The 15,693-nt window shown below is 39.6% G+C and overlaps 1 protein-coding gene across 1 annotated transcript in view; it reads left to right on the forward strand.

The window, feature by feature from the left end:
* The window catches only part of cdh13 (cadherin 13, H-cadherin (heart)), a 500,809-nt gene that overhangs the window by 409,818 nt on the left and 75,298 nt on the right, over positions 1-15,693 (forward strand). Inside the window, exons 10-11 of the mRNA XM_061721319.1 lie at positions 4,378-4,560; positions 4,681-4,934. Coding sequence (XP_061577303.1) covers positions 4,378-4,560; positions 4,681-4,934 — 437 coding nt within the window. The remainder of the gene's footprint in view (positions 1-4,377; positions 4,561-4,680; positions 4,935-15,693) is intronic.

A 15,693-nucleotide genomic window follows, 5' to 3' on the forward strand; every position in this document is an offset into this window, starting at 1 on the left:
TAAAAAATCTTGTAATACTTTTCCAACAGAACTCCCTCCAAGTATTTGACCCAGTTGAGATCCATTGTAGTTGGCATATTCTTTCCCAGCTTTCCTGTGTGATTATTACCCCTATTTCCTTTTCCCATTTGCTTTTTATATAATCTGTATCATCTTGTTTGGAAAGTTGTATGGTCTTATATAATTTGGAGATAATTTTATTACTTGATTCAGACTTAATTAATGATAAAAAGACCCCCATGAACCCTGATTCATCGATTCCTAACCCCTCTTTAATGTTTTTGTCAAAGTAGTGTCTCACTTGTAGGTAAACTTGGACATTTTACCTTGGGAGTCAGTGGAGATTTACGCTTTTGGAGTCGGCCTCTATCAGTCAGTCGAGGAAATGCAACGAATCATAGTTCCTCATGAGTGTCAATGAGGAAGTGAGATGGTTGGCACTTGGTCTACACGAGCCTCCACTAGATGCATCCTCAATAAAATGAGTGCAACGACAACACATCCGGGTAATTCATCTGTTCTTGTGTTTAGATGCCCATTCTTGCAATTGGAATAGTACTTTGACGTTTCACAAGAATGCAAGAACACAAGTTCACGTAGGACGCATATTGACAAACGGCCATGAACAAGGCTGATGAAGCTGTGCCGGTGGAAGGAAGAAACGTCCAGATGGAAAGACCAACAAAAATGTTGTTCTTTGCACTATTAGCAGGAAGGAGTTTGCTAATAGCAGGAGCACTTTCACCCTTTATTCACACTTAAACGAAAAAATGTTGGGCCATTGCTGTATTGTTAGATCAGCTGCTAATGATAGCATGACTGTTACAAGAAACCGGTGTCACCGTTCAGGGTTCAAATTCAGAAATAAAATGTCAGTCTATGATGAACAAATAGAACAAATCACTGGTGAGACTGGTCACTGTGATCTGGAGACCACCCTCCGTGGTAGAGGATGAGGTGCAACAAGAGCTTGCTGGAGACTTCTTTATTTTTTACCAGGGATACATAAGGTAGTATTTTTTTCTAAATAGGATTATTTGTTGTTTTTTTTTTTTCCCAAGATGTTTCAAATGGGAGCACTTGAAGCCAATCAATAGTTTGGCATTTTTGGTCACAATTTCCACTGTTCTGAAGCTGATGGCTGTTTTATCTGTGCTCTATTGGTCTGTATAGTAGACTGATCTGAAAATTGAGTGAGATTTCGAGGTTTAAGCTTATGCATATTGATTCATCAAATAAGACGTAGATTTGCTATTTCTTGTGTCAAACATTGTAATGCTTTTAATGTAGAATAATCAATTACAAAGCATCTTATTAAATATATATCAAGAAGATGTTTTTGGGAGTAGAGTCCCAGCCCTAACAACACCGTTATATATGCCAAGTGACGTTAATCTAAGGTTATACTGTACACATCTAACTCTAAGGTCTGGAAAGGATTCTACTATTTCTTATGTTATCCTGATATATAAAACCTTGAGACTACTCTGGCTAGTTAGGAATTTTCTTCTAGACTTTCAGGTGACTGGTCGCTTTGTGCTCTAGGTGGAATTGAGGCCTTATCAGCAGAGGAACAGCAGCCCAGTGGCCACATCACACAGGATGCTAGGGTTCCTTCACGCGCATGAGTGGTCCACATGATTAAACCTGGCCTGAGCAATTTGTTTTTTGTTGGTTTTCTGGGGGGCTGTGTTTGCATGTACATGGCTGTTGATGTGTTTGTTTAAGAAAGGGGAGAACTTGCTCATAAATCTTTGTTTGGGTATGTCGTATCTGTAGTTTGAAGTGCAGAACAAGAGAACGATCGTAGGAATACTCCTGACAACTATTTGTTTTTGATCACAGCTTTTGTGTTGTTTTGTTAGTGTGTGTGTGTACAGCTAGGGCTTCAGGTTTGTTTACAAAAGCTAAAGTAGCTGCAATTTAAACTGAAAACCTCAGTTTTAACAATAGTTTTTAATGTTTCCCAGATTCTGTAATTTTCACAACCTGCCTTTGTACAAAGCTGCCACAGGCTTGAAAGGACCGAAAGATTCGACAACACACGTGTAAGGAATGAGCCCAACCTCCTTTATTTAAAAGACGATGTTTTTTCGATCCCGTCTGGCCTAAACGACTGCAAATGGTTTGGAGTGTTTTTAAACAAGGTTGGGATGAATAAAAAAGAAATGGAAGAAAGAATGGAAAGTGAAGAAATCAATGTTTGTCTCTCTTCAGATAAATGCACGGAACCCAGCAGTGCGAGCCAGTAAGAGGGTAATCTGTGAAACAACAATACCACGGGCTGACAGGAGACACACTAATCTAGGCTGGACTACTGCTATCCTTAAACAGAGTGTTCTATGTCTAAAAGATTACACTGTAAGCTCAGACACAATAATGGCCCTGACACACACACACTTATACACACACATCCATGCACGCTGACAGAATTGCTTCTGCCTTGCCCAGCGCTTTTGCAAGTGTAACCTCGATCACAATGTAGTCTTTAGGAGCCTTACTGGCTCGACGCATCGATAAGAATCTGATTGAGGTCTGCAGCCAACAATGAGCCGTGAGGTGGGAATTGATTGACAATGGAAAATAAATGAGAGGCGCTGTGAGGACTTAAGTAGAGCACATGAATAGTGTTTATTTTCTCGTGTGGGCCACTGTATTTATGCGTCTACAGTCCGGGGGAATTAACGTTAAGCCGTATAGGTACAATACTTTTCTTGTATTTGACTGCAGAGTAATGATTTTTTTTTTTCAGGACTTACTTTCTTTGCACCTGGGAGTAAAAGCAGCTTTGGCATTTTGGCAACTGCTTGACCAGAAAGTTTCCAGAAAGATGAAAAATGAGAAGCTGCACTTAAGATAGATAGATATACTTTATTTATCCCAAGCTGAAAAATTGTAGTGTAGCGGCAGCATTACACACAGTGACGGTGGACAAAATATAGGATAAGAATAAGTAACTATAAGAACAGACTGTACAAAATGTACAAAATATAATAAATATATCATATCAAGATATTATAAAACAAAATAAAGTAGCAAGCAGTTCAGTTAACAGTTCATCACCTAAAATCACAGACGTTAATGAGGTGATAACTATTTCAATACAGGCTTAGGAAACTGAAGTAAGCAAGGCTGCGATAAATTAAACCTGTCACCAGGAATTTGTGTCACATTTTCCATAAACTCACAAATAAATGACACAGAATTGGATTGCTGACATAAAGATTTTACTCTTAGTTGTTAGGCGCCCCACTGAGTTTCCTACAGGTTCCTGCAAAAGGCAAAACGCTTCTCCTCCCTTATACTTCTCTTTTTGTGTATTTATGTTTGATCAGCCTGATGAATACCACCACAAGACATGGTGATGACACCCTTCCTTCTGTCCAAAGGTCGATATTCCTTCAAACGAGAGCAGATTGGAGTCTGCTTGAACCATTTATGTTATGCTCAAATGCTAAAATTAACCTAAACCTAAGGGACAAGTATCAACAGTAAAAAATACAAACGTACAAGGAACTGGATCAATGGTTGCCCTGAGGAATCGAATCCCTCTCAGGCAGATGGTGAAAGCCACTAATATATACCATCAAAGTCTAAATGCATCTAACATTTTGAAGAAGGCAGGGCTCATAAACCTGTGAGCTCCCTTCGTATGATACACTGTAATCCTTAAAGCATATTCTGAAACAAAGCAGATGGTTTACCGCGCTGTGATCGTCTAATGCTGGTTCATAGTCCAAAGTATCTCATTGAGTCTGAATGGGTTCGAACTGTGGTTATAGCATTGTTGTAATGAAATGTAAAGGTCTGTTTTAACGGTTACATTTTTGTCTCTCCTGCTGTAGCGCAGTCTGAAAACTAAACAGGATTTGTGTCTGAAAGCAGTAAAGGTCTATGTTTGTTCTGCATTCATTCAGCCGCAGCACCATCCCCATGCACCCCCAGAAGCAGAATATTATGGGTCCCCACACTTTCCCATTCTAGGAAAGAGAATGAGAAACTCTGCATTTATCACATCTACTGTGATCAAGCTGCTTAATATTGTTGTTGTGATGGCCACGGTTTTACTGTGCACACCAGTGGAGTGTATGGGAAAACACATGTGTGAAGAAACACATAAATACTAGTTATTTTCTGTAAATGTCCAATCCTTTAAAAAAAAAAAAAAAACATCTTCCTGTTCGACTTAGTATGAAAAGGTTGTCCTATAAATGTTTCCTCATATTAAGTCTTCATAGTCTTTCAAGCTCAGGTTGAAGGTGTTTACCTGTGGAGTTTTACCTCCAGTCTGATTTGTTCTTTTAAAGCCTGTAGAGACAGAACCCCCATGTTTCCTCTCTCTCTAATGTGGATTTGTCTCTCCGTCTCCTTTAACAGTTCGAGACTCGTGTGCATGAGGGTTCAACAGGCGTTGTGGTCAACTTGACAGTTGACGACAGAGACGACCCAGCAACAGGGGCATGGAGAGCCACTTACTCTATAATCAGTGGAGATCCCACCCGGAGCTTTGAGATCCAAACCAACCCTGACAATAATGAGGGAATGTTGTCAGTTGTCAAGGTAAAGAATGAATTATGATTGCTGTATCTTACAAATTAACTCAAGTCTTACCATATCAATATTTTATATTTATATAAATATATACTATATATGTCAATATATGATATTTCCCCCATCCAGCCTCTTAATTATGAGGCCACTGCATTCCATACACTACTCATCAAAGTGGAAAATGAGGATCCTCTGGTTCCCCATGTCGGCTACGGCCCCAGCTCCACAGCTACGGTCCACTTCACGGTAGAGGATATCAATGAGGGCCCCGTGTTCTTCCCAGACCCCCTGATTGTCACCAGGATGGAAAACATCCCCGTGGGCAGCTTTGTGGCCTCACTCAATGCTACAGACCCAGACATACTGGAGATGCAAAGTATAAGGTAAGGACCTTCTCGGTATAATTAATTAGTAAGTGGAACTACAAAACTGTTCATCCTCTATGCAAGAAAAGTCGAAAGAGAGGGTTTATGTAACATGTGATTGCATGTAATCTGCTGGAGTTCACAGCTCCGTTTTTTCAGTATTGAGCTCTCTGAGTCCAATTCATCTGTACTATCTGCTGAACAACACACACAGATTAATCAGACTGTTTGAGAAGCCCATTAAAAATGCATTTCATAGTGAGGGCAATTATTTTATTAGATTCAGTTCAATAATTCTTTAATAATCACCAAATGATATGTTGCAGTAACTGTCATTATTTAAGTTTGTTCAAAGAGTCATTATAGAGGGTCATAGCTGTGGGCAGGAAGTAGCTCCTGTAGCGGTCCGTGTTGCTGCAGATCTGAACATCTGTCTGTGAGCTTTGACTTTAGTTTTATTTTTAATACATGAATTTTACCTTTTTATACATATGAACTTTAACCCGATGCCTTCCTAGTAGGGCTGGGCGATATGGACCAAAAGTCATATCTCGATATTTTCTAGCTAAATGGCGATACTCGATATATATCTCGATATTTTTTCTGTGCCTTAATTGGGGTTTTCCCCAAAGCATTAAAGCATAGCATCTCTGTTAGCTTCATTTTTTTCTGAGGCAAACCCTTAAAAAAACTGTCAGTTTTAATACAATGCCATGTGCCAAATGTCACACAGGTACCTTTGTTAACAGAGGTCTGCACAATATCAAAATGTATAAAACAAATGAAATAATAAACATAATTTATAATAATAAACTGCCTGCATATATAGAATAAAAATGCTTCTTGAATAAAATAAAACAAATATCCCTTTCCTGCATAACAATTAAATTAAAATACACTGTGCAATTAATACATTGTAGACAGTAACAGGCAGACTTTTCCACTGAGGTTGACAGTTGTGCAAATAACAAAACATTTGTGCAAATCTCAAATAAAACATTCAAGTCAATTTGTCACAAAATAAGCTATATCAAAATCATAAAAAAAAAAATGTTAAAAAAAAAAAAAATATATATATATATTTAAAATCGATATAAACGATATTGTCTCGTACCATATCGTGTTTGAAAATATATCGATATATATTAAAATCTCCAGCCAACGCACTTTTTTTTTTTTAGCTATTATGACATCCGCCTGCCAATCCTCACCTACTTGGTGTGCCGGTATGGCATCATCATCACTACATCTTTTTATCCCTGCATATGATTTGAATTTTTTTTTTTTTTTTTTTTTCATTTTCACATTCCCTGTTTGCATTGCTCAGTGTTTCTGCTATTCCTCTGGGACATTTGCTGCTCAGGTGATGAAGTGCGGCACTGTACCGTGTCTGTGCGACCGGGTAAACGAAAAACACATTGCAAAGCACTTAGCACAACCTAGGTATGGTAGATGGTGTTATGTGAGATATGCACACTCAAATATACCATCATCACACCATTACTTGCTGTGAGACGACCCATGTGCTAAAATTAAAAAGCACTCTTTTGGTGCATAGCATGTGCTATGCTTTATTAATCATTGCATTTATTAGATTTTAGGCCTAATTTATTTTCAGTGTGCATCGGCACATTGTTTTTAGATACCATGAAAAGATGTTGAGTAATTGAATGCTAATAAACTTATGAGAATTATATAGGTCTAGGAAGATAAAAGTCACCCAGTCATAACTTAACTGGTCATATAATTACTTATGGGGTTTATGTGCTTTAAAATGTAGTTTCTATCTAAGTATCAACTGGGACATAATGTGGAGGTGTCCAGGGGGGTGGCGTGTTGGAGTAAAGACAATGTTTGGACAGCTGGTTGGGGATAACTCAGGTCACAGTGATTTGCCGTTTTGCGAGGAGGTGACTATGGGTGCATAATTCACAACAGCTCCACCTGACCAGGTGAGGCTCTGTTCAAAGGTCATGTAACTAATCCTCTGTCAGTGGCAGGTTTACAGACACCTCCCAATATATGAGCACATAATTAGGCCGACTTTCCAGATAGTCCATAACCATCAAGTAGCTACTCCTTTATCCACAAAAATGTCAATTTAAAACTTATATAAACGTGGATGTGTGCAAAATATCTCAATGTCTTACAAAATTATACATGGCAGATTGTGAGCCAAGAATGTTCTACCTAATCTAAGGTTTATTGATCATTTGAAAGGCTTCTGAAAAGTTGATGGTGATCTGTTATAATTTATAAATGTATCCAGTTCTTGATTTTTGACAGTAAATTGAAGTATCAGACCTTTTCAGTACCTTGTTATGCAGTCTGCTTCATCCTGTGCCTAATACACATACTTGGTTGGGTGTAAATTAGAAATCACAGAGGTTTGCGTTAAGGCACATAACGTTTGCAAAATCCTGACAGCCTCCATCATCCTAAAATGGAAAAGTTTCTTAGCTCTAGATGCTCCTGCGTAATTGAATTGAAAATGCTTTAAGATGAGTCTGAAACATGAAAATTGTGAAAAACTTCAAAGCGTCTGAAAACTTCCTGTTGCCTTTTGTACTTCGTCATCAATGGGCATCTTTCCAACTTCAAGCTGCGCTCGCCTGATCCTCGGCATATATTTTCTCTTGCTTTCTTTGGGCTCTATGTTTTTGTCATTTCTTCATCTTGACATCTTGTCAGTAACGTTGACTTTGATGTGTCATAACTGAAACCCGCAGACGGGCTGAGGACATTGGGAAGGAGAGGTGGAAATACAGAGGAGACTGAAATGTTAAAAAGTAAAAAAACAGAGAGGGGGAGATGTGTTTACCCTTTTCTCTCCTTCTGTCTCTGCCTCTGCGTAACTGTGCACGTGTGAGTGTGTTTGTCTGCATCTCAATGTGTCTGCCCCCTGGGTTACGTAGGTCAAATGGATTCGACGTGGGACACAATCTGTTTGGGCCACTGGTCAGAATCTACAGAGTCCACTGCACACATGCATTCATGTGTGTGTGTGTTCATGAGGACTACATTCTTTCTTTTAGCATGAAACAATGGGGCAGTTAGTTAAAATGCGGGCAATAATCCCCATAAGCAGGTTTTTTTTTGTCATATTTTCCATTATGGTCTGGGGTACCTGCTTTCTATCAATAAACACCATGTGCATAAACAAACTGACAGATAGTAAGCGACCAATATTTGTTTAAGTTACTCAATTATGAAAAATATGCATTACGTTGAAAAGGATAAGTAAGCTCTGGTTGTATAAGACTATTTATCTGGGATCCTCCTGTGATTTATAATGATTTCAGTGGCTGTTTTGTGCTTTAAAACATGTGCAAATCTGCCATGTGTGACATTTCTGGTCTGAGGCAATACCCAAAAGCAGACTCAGCCTCTCTCAGACTGGATTAAAAGTCCGGTGGGACATGGGGGAAATAAAATACTTTTCCATGCTGCTGAATTTCATCATAGCAGGCGGTGATTTAAAATGCAACCCTCGACTCGTGTGAACTCGGTTTGGTTCCAATTACACAAAACTCACTATACATCAGCTCATGTTATACGTGTTATGCTATATTCCTTTTTCTTTTGTAAGAATGGAAAATTATTGGAAATTATAGGAAATTAATAAGTAAATTAATAGAAATGTGAACCAAATGTGAAGGATGTGAAGGATGTGAACCACATTTTCTAAAGTTGAAAATAAGTATCTTAAACAATAGTCTGATACAGGAATTTGGAAGGAGTCTGGGTCTTTTACCACTGTTATGCCTCTCGTGTGCCCCCCCAAAAGTTAAGGTTCAAATATTCCTGCAGTGGACACCTTGGATGTATCTCAGAAACACTATATGGAGATGCCAGATAGCTCAGTCGTTTGAGCAGACGCACCACATTTAGGAGCTATCGTCCTCATGCAGTCAGTCAAGGTTCAAGTCCTTGCCTGCGACTCTTTGCTGCATGTCCTCCCCCTTCTCTCTCCCCAACGTTCCTATACCCCCTTGTATCTTGGAATATGTGAAGAGACTCGCATCACGAGATCGTGACTGCTGCAACACTTGATTCCCTTCAGGGATTAATAAAGTTTTTAGTTTTTTTTTTTAATTGAACTGAATTTAATTTTCATTGAGAATTGATCAGACTGCAACACATTTGATTACAGTCTTAAAAAAAACAGTAAAAATATAGTCATGTATTTTATGTGTCGCTATGGCGCTTAAATCTTACGAGGTAGATTGAAAGACAGACAGGACACGTCACTCAGGGCTATTCTAATGCAGTGTGTCTTCTTTTTTTATTAGAATTTAAATGTAGGTCCACATTTCTACATTCCCATTTAATAGCAAGCTTCAGCCAGCAGGGAAAAATTACAGGAACTAATAAAATAGTGAAGGGAGGGCCATAAACAGCTGCATCTCTGGGCCTCCATTGCTAAAATGAGTGATTATTGCAAATGCTGTGCTCTTTAAATAAAAATGTTTATCTTTGATGAGTTAGACTTTGTACATGCTTTTTCTCTACCCAGGCCCCCGACAACGGAGCCCATTGCATTTATAAATCAGGACCTGCTGATGAATAAATGAAGCCCTATGACTGTCACTATTTTTCTAATAATACTAAAGTGATAAAGCGCCATTTCTTTGCAATGTAACAAAATACTTTTGAGGGGAACAGCCCAGATGAATGTTCACAGAGCAACAATAATAAAAATGCCTGATAAATAAATCACATACTGCCAAAGGCAAAAGGTCAGGCGTCCTTGTCCAGATTCCACAAAGAGCCCTGCAATGTGTTTCACATTTCCCCATACAGCACCTCCTTATAGTATATTCAATCCTGCAATACTGTGCAGAGCTCAGGCGTGTCCAGGAGCACTATGGCAGTGACAGGGGGAAGGGATCAACTGCTTACTTTCTGGTTGGAGAACAACCACTCTACCACTGATCCACAGCCACCCTAAGGCTTTCAGTCAATCAGAATTTAGCTGTGCCCATTTTGAATTTTCTTTCAATTTCTACAGGTTTATCAGCCTTATTAGCTGTTAAACGGGGGAGTACGCGGGGCTGCCTGGAAGATTTGGAAAAAATAACATGGATTTTGAAAGTGTACAACCAAAATGCTTAATGGCTTCCTTTTTTAGCTCATTCAGCCATTTTTGCCGTCTGCTCGGCTGCTGAGATCGTCCACTATGCCCGTGCAGAAAGGACGGATTAGAAAAGAAATTAGAAAAGTAACCAAGTAAACAAAATTGTTTACCTATAAGATCACATTCCGTCTTTAAAGGTGGCAGTTCATATGAGGTTGTAGTGAGAGAGCACACAAACACACACACACACACACACACACACACGCACACACACACACACACACTCTCTCACACACACACACACACACACACACACACACACACACACACACACAATGTTTCAATGTTGTGATGGTTCCTTTTGGCAGCATTGATTAAAACAGTGCTTAAGGCAAAAAAAATAAATAAATAAGTAAAATAAAAAGAGAAAGAGAGAGAAAAAGAAGGAAAATATACTGTTTTTGATTTATCTTGTCTAGCAGAATGGTGGAAAATGATTTGTCACATCACAGCTCTCTTTGTCAAACTGGCATGAGCTTGTCGCAACTCTCATTTCCGCTGTTACGTTACATAATTACAGCAATATTAGTAGTTTCAATCCGGATCAGTATTTAGGCCGAATCATTACACTGAGGGGATTTGTCTCGTGATTCTGCTGAAGGAGTTTTCAGGCTCTCTCTTGACAGGTTTAGGGCTTTAGTCAAGCGTAATGCTTTTATGAATTTGCTGAAGCAGGCAGCTACATCTGCAAACTAGGTGACAGTGTGGATGTGACGCTGCTTGGCTTTAATTTGGACCAAATTTGATCTCCTTTAAACTTCCAGACATGCTTTTTCCTGAGGCGTGGGCACTGTGCGCTGAGTTGATGTTTTGTCCTTCGAGGTAATTTTTGTTCCCTGAAATTTGGTGGTAATACACTCTTAATTCAGAAAGTTTACTCTGATATTCTCCCAATCCTGTCTTGAACTCTTCATGGCTTGCTCGTGCCAATCCAGCGTAGGAGGGCAGGAAATAATCCAAGGAATCCAAGAAGTTTGGTTAACCTAATGAGGTTTCATTTCCAGTAACAAGTCTCAACAGTTTTTAAGTAAAATAACTATTTACGTTGAAGTAATTGATGCTCAATTAGAAAATAGCAGGTCATAGTTTAGAACAATTATGCACAATTATGAATCTACAGTTGTGATACTAACAAAAGATAGAAGAATGAAGTTGTATTCATTTAAATTCTTTTTTTCATGTTTTTTCCTTATCTAACTTCTTCTCTGTGCCCGGGGATATTTACTCTTTTACCCACTGAATAGAGATACTTCTAAAAGTATCTCAACAAACTACAAAATGGAAATTCATGAAAAACAGTTTGATAAAGAAAAAAAAGAAGATGTTGTAAAAGAATAATAAAATAGAGTTAAAATGGGTTAAGATTTCATATAACATAATGTCAATTCTCTGGTTAGCTAATACTCAGAGGTCTCAAGTCTTAGCCAGATCACCATTTGCTTCAAAAATGTATTTAAGTTGTTTTCTGCCCCTTGCTTTGAAAAAATAGAGAGAATTTCAAACAGTTGGGTCATCCATTATTCAGGAGCTACCGGTCTCCTTTCACATCTCACTCTGGACCTGTTCAAGTTAAAAGAGATGGGACTTAAAAGCAGAATGATGGGGCACTGGACTGTGAGGGAGGAAAACTGGCAGGTGGCTTTGAGGAAGAGAGATAAGAAAGGAGAGAGAGAGACAGATCAATGGATGGATAGAAGGAGCACTAGGATGACAGAATCCTGCAAAGCCCGACCTGTGAAGGGTCAGACATTGTGATCAAATCAGCCAGAAATTTTTGCTGTCTCAGGAAGAAAAAGTAAGAGAGAAAGAGGAAGCACACTTGGATGAATATGCTGGGGCACGTAAGACGTTCCTCACACACCAACATTTCCGAGCATTTAATAACGGAAGGGGATTGTAATTAAATGAACATTTGATGAGCTGCATATAGTATAGTTAACACCCTTAGGAAACTGGAGGTTTTAAGGAAGACAGAAATACAAGCAAAACCAAACTCAAAACTGTCTGACATTTTGTATATTGTTGTACATTTAATGCAGCGTTCCAACTAACACAAATCAAAAGAATATAAATATTATTGGGAATATTTTGAATTAAAAAAGATGAATAAAAGTAAACTTTCCATATACAAACATTTTAGAAGCACATATTTTTTTGATTATAGCATCAAGTCTTTATGAATAAGTATCTATTAATTATGGGCATGCCAAGTAGTGGCATGACCATATTGCAATCGTCCAGAATGGCCCAAAGGGCATTGTTGCTAGCGTTTTGCTAACAAGCTAAAGTCACAAAGGTCCCACTGCGCACCAGCGGGTGTACAGCATGACCCCACTCTGATGTGGAAAAAAAAAATCCCCAAAAAATAAAACACGGCCGGAAAAACCTGAAAAATGAAGGCGATATATTAGTATACAGAAAAGGTTTCCCTTTTCTTATTATTATTCCGCACTCTTTTTTCGTCCATTAATACGGCCCGAACCGCAACGTGCACCCATGCATGGCATACAGCGTTGGATGCGTCTCCATGGTGCCTCGATGGGCATTACTTTTCTCAGTCAAAAGGGTTACCGTGGCAACGCTAGATGCCAAAAAGCAAACAAAAGGCGAATATTTGGACGCTTATTGCTCGGCCGAACTTTATCGTAGAGACATCGTTCAAACTTTCAAACACTCGGCTCGATTGGCACTAACGGACCGTACAACCTCATTATGCCAATTATTACAGTTTTTGCGATATTGACCTTTCATTTTTTTTTTTTTTTTTTCGTTTTGCCTTTGGGCGCTTGTTGCTAGGCAACAGGTTATCGTAGAGACATCGTACGAATGTTCCCCAACTCGTCCACGCTGTGGACAACATATTCAAATTTCATGAAGCTGTGATTTAAGGACATTTTTTGTCAAAATCCATGCCAAATGGCCCCATTCATTCGGATGGGGTTTTTTACCATGGTGAAAAAAAACCCTATCCGTTAACGTAGCCTGAACCGGAATGTAAACCTATGCATGGCATACATCGTTGGATGCGTCTCCATCGTGCCTCAATGGGCATTACTTTTCTCAGTCAAAACTGTTACCGTGGGGACGCTAGACGCCAAAAAGCGCGCCCCATTAATAACCATTGGGAGCACAGGAATGAATGCAAAACAACCATAAACACCTCAAACTGACATAGAACCACCCCGAACACAAACACTACAGCCCCAAACCAAAGCTGCAAGAGGGGACGAATGGGCAGTAGGGCATGCCCATATCAAAATTTCCTGAAATTTTCTAGTTAATATTATTATTATTTTCTGGACTTTGGAATTTTATCCTACCTGCAGAAAAGTTCAAGTTCCTTCGAATCACAAGGGGATCCCCTGCTTCTTAGGCCATTCCCAAGGATTTTGATGGGATTGAGGTCTGGGCTCTGACCAGACCATTCCAGGAGTATGGTCTCTTCCCTTTTCTGATGCCATGTCTTCATAGATTTGGATGTGTACTTTGGGTCATAGCCATGCTAGAATATGAAATTCCTCTGAAGGTTTTGTGCCAACATATTTTGTATATGGAGCTAATCTCTTTCCCATTCTATATGATTGTGAGAAAGTGAGCAACCCCTCCCCTTCTCACCATCACCGGACATTTTTTTAATGTGTGTGGCAGAGTGGAGGATTGGGCGTGGTCTGCGGGGGAGCAGCACACAGGTGTGCCTGGTTCTACTGATTGTGGTACACCTGTGTCCAATCAACCTCTCCACCCTGCCTGGGTTTATAAACTGCAGCTGGATACCAGAAAGGGGCTGCTGAATGGAGGAAGCTTGTTTTGCGAGGCTATGCCCCACTGTGTCTTTTTCCAGAATACAGATTTTGCCTTCCGCCTGTATGTCTGTTTTTTACACAGAATAAAAAGCCTTATTTTTTGGCATTCTACGCTCTGCAAGGTTATTTTTACACCTCATCACCCAGGTCCAGTTTTGCCTTGTCCCCTTGTACGTGGGGAGGCCGCTCTGGTTCCTCACAATGATCAAGAGGCCCATCTGAAGAGATGCAGCTCCAAGTTAAAATCTTTCCTCCACCGTGTTTCACTGTTGGTATAACGTACCTTGGATGATGCTCTGCATCATTTTGCTTTGCATCAAACATACCTTTTAGCATTAAGGCCAAACAGCTGAACCTTTGTCCCATCAAAACATATTTCCCCACATGGTTTCGGGTGACTGTAATTAATTATTCAGCATAATTCAGACAGACTTGTATATTCTTTTTTGTAAGAAACCGCTTTCATCTTGCCACCCGACCCCATAGCCCAGACGTCTGGCATTGCAGTAACATACAAGGAGGGATCAGTTTCTAGCCCCTAGATAAGATTTTCCTCATCCTGTCATTGTCATGGTTTTGGGTTTTGTTGTGCTTTTTGTATTTAGCTTCCTGTTTTATTTTAAAAACCCATGTCCTTTTTTTCCCTGTTTCCCATCTGCCCTGATCGTTTGCACCTCTGTCTCGTCAAGCCCTCTGTGTATATCTTGTCTCGTCTTTCCCTCGCTGCCTGTGGATCTGTACGGTTCTGACCACCATGTGGCTCGTCATGCAGTTTGGTTTTTGAATTAAGTTTAGGCTTCTGGTTTTGTTTGGAATCCTGCTCAGCAGTGCTTTTGTTTTAATAAACCATGTTTTTGGAAATCCTGCCACCCCCATCTCCTGCATCTGGGTCCTACTCACCCGAACCTTGATACTAGGGATGCAAATTATCGATTATTTCATTAATTGATAGTTGATACCCTTATCGATCGATCATCGATTAGTTGATAAGCGGCGTTTTTCCCCCATCTGAGATACAAACATAATTTTTTTTGCTTATATAAAATACAAAGGACATTTTAATGTATTCCTTAATCAAATATTTATTTGGTACAAAAGTAACAAAAATACATTTTTGTACCACAAGGAATATAATATAAAGTGCACTTCAAGGCTATTAGTAGTAGCAGCAGCCATAATAGTGCCAACCGGGGCGCCAGATGGGGTGGGGAGGATCCGGCCGAAATAACGTGATCCTTCCACGCGCTACGTCCGGCCGGAGAAACCCCACCCTGTCTGGTGAAAAGATGCGGCCTGCTCACTCCTCAGGTTAAGGAGGAGACCTGAGCTCAGTGCAGGGCCCTCCCGGGGTTTGTAGAGGATGGCAATGCACAGGACTGTTAGGTAGGAGCACTGGGTGATAAAATGGGGACAAAACTGGGATAAAAAAAAAAAAAAAAAAAAGATTAATTGTAATCGTTAATTTTAATCGGGTAATTTCATAACGGCAATTAATCGAAAATCGATTAATTATTAACATCCCTACTTGATACCCATCAACTTTAGGGGGTTATACTGATTGTTGCAAATGTTTCTGAGGTGCCACGTTTTATCCCCTTATTGGTGATGGTTTTGACATTGTTCTCTGGTTCATTTTGAGCTTTTGATGTCCCCTCCCCTCGGATTGGTACCTGTCAACAATAGTGTCTTGCAGTTTCTTTCGGCAACTCTTTGTCATGGGTCTCCAGCAGAATGCAACAGCTGACTTCCATCTGGTTTTAACCAGAATCAATATTTCATAAACCTGCTACTTCAGATGGGTGTCTAGACTTTTTATATCCTCTGTATGGTTCTAATG

The sequence above is a fragment of the Cololabis saira genome, chromosome 5, assembly GCF_033807715.1.
Source record: "Cololabis saira isolate AMF1-May2022 chromosome 5, fColSai1.1, whole genome shotgun sequence".
In the NCBI taxonomy this organism is placed as follows: Eukaryota; Metazoa; Chordata; class Actinopteri; order Beloniformes; family Belonidae; genus Cololabis; species Cololabis saira.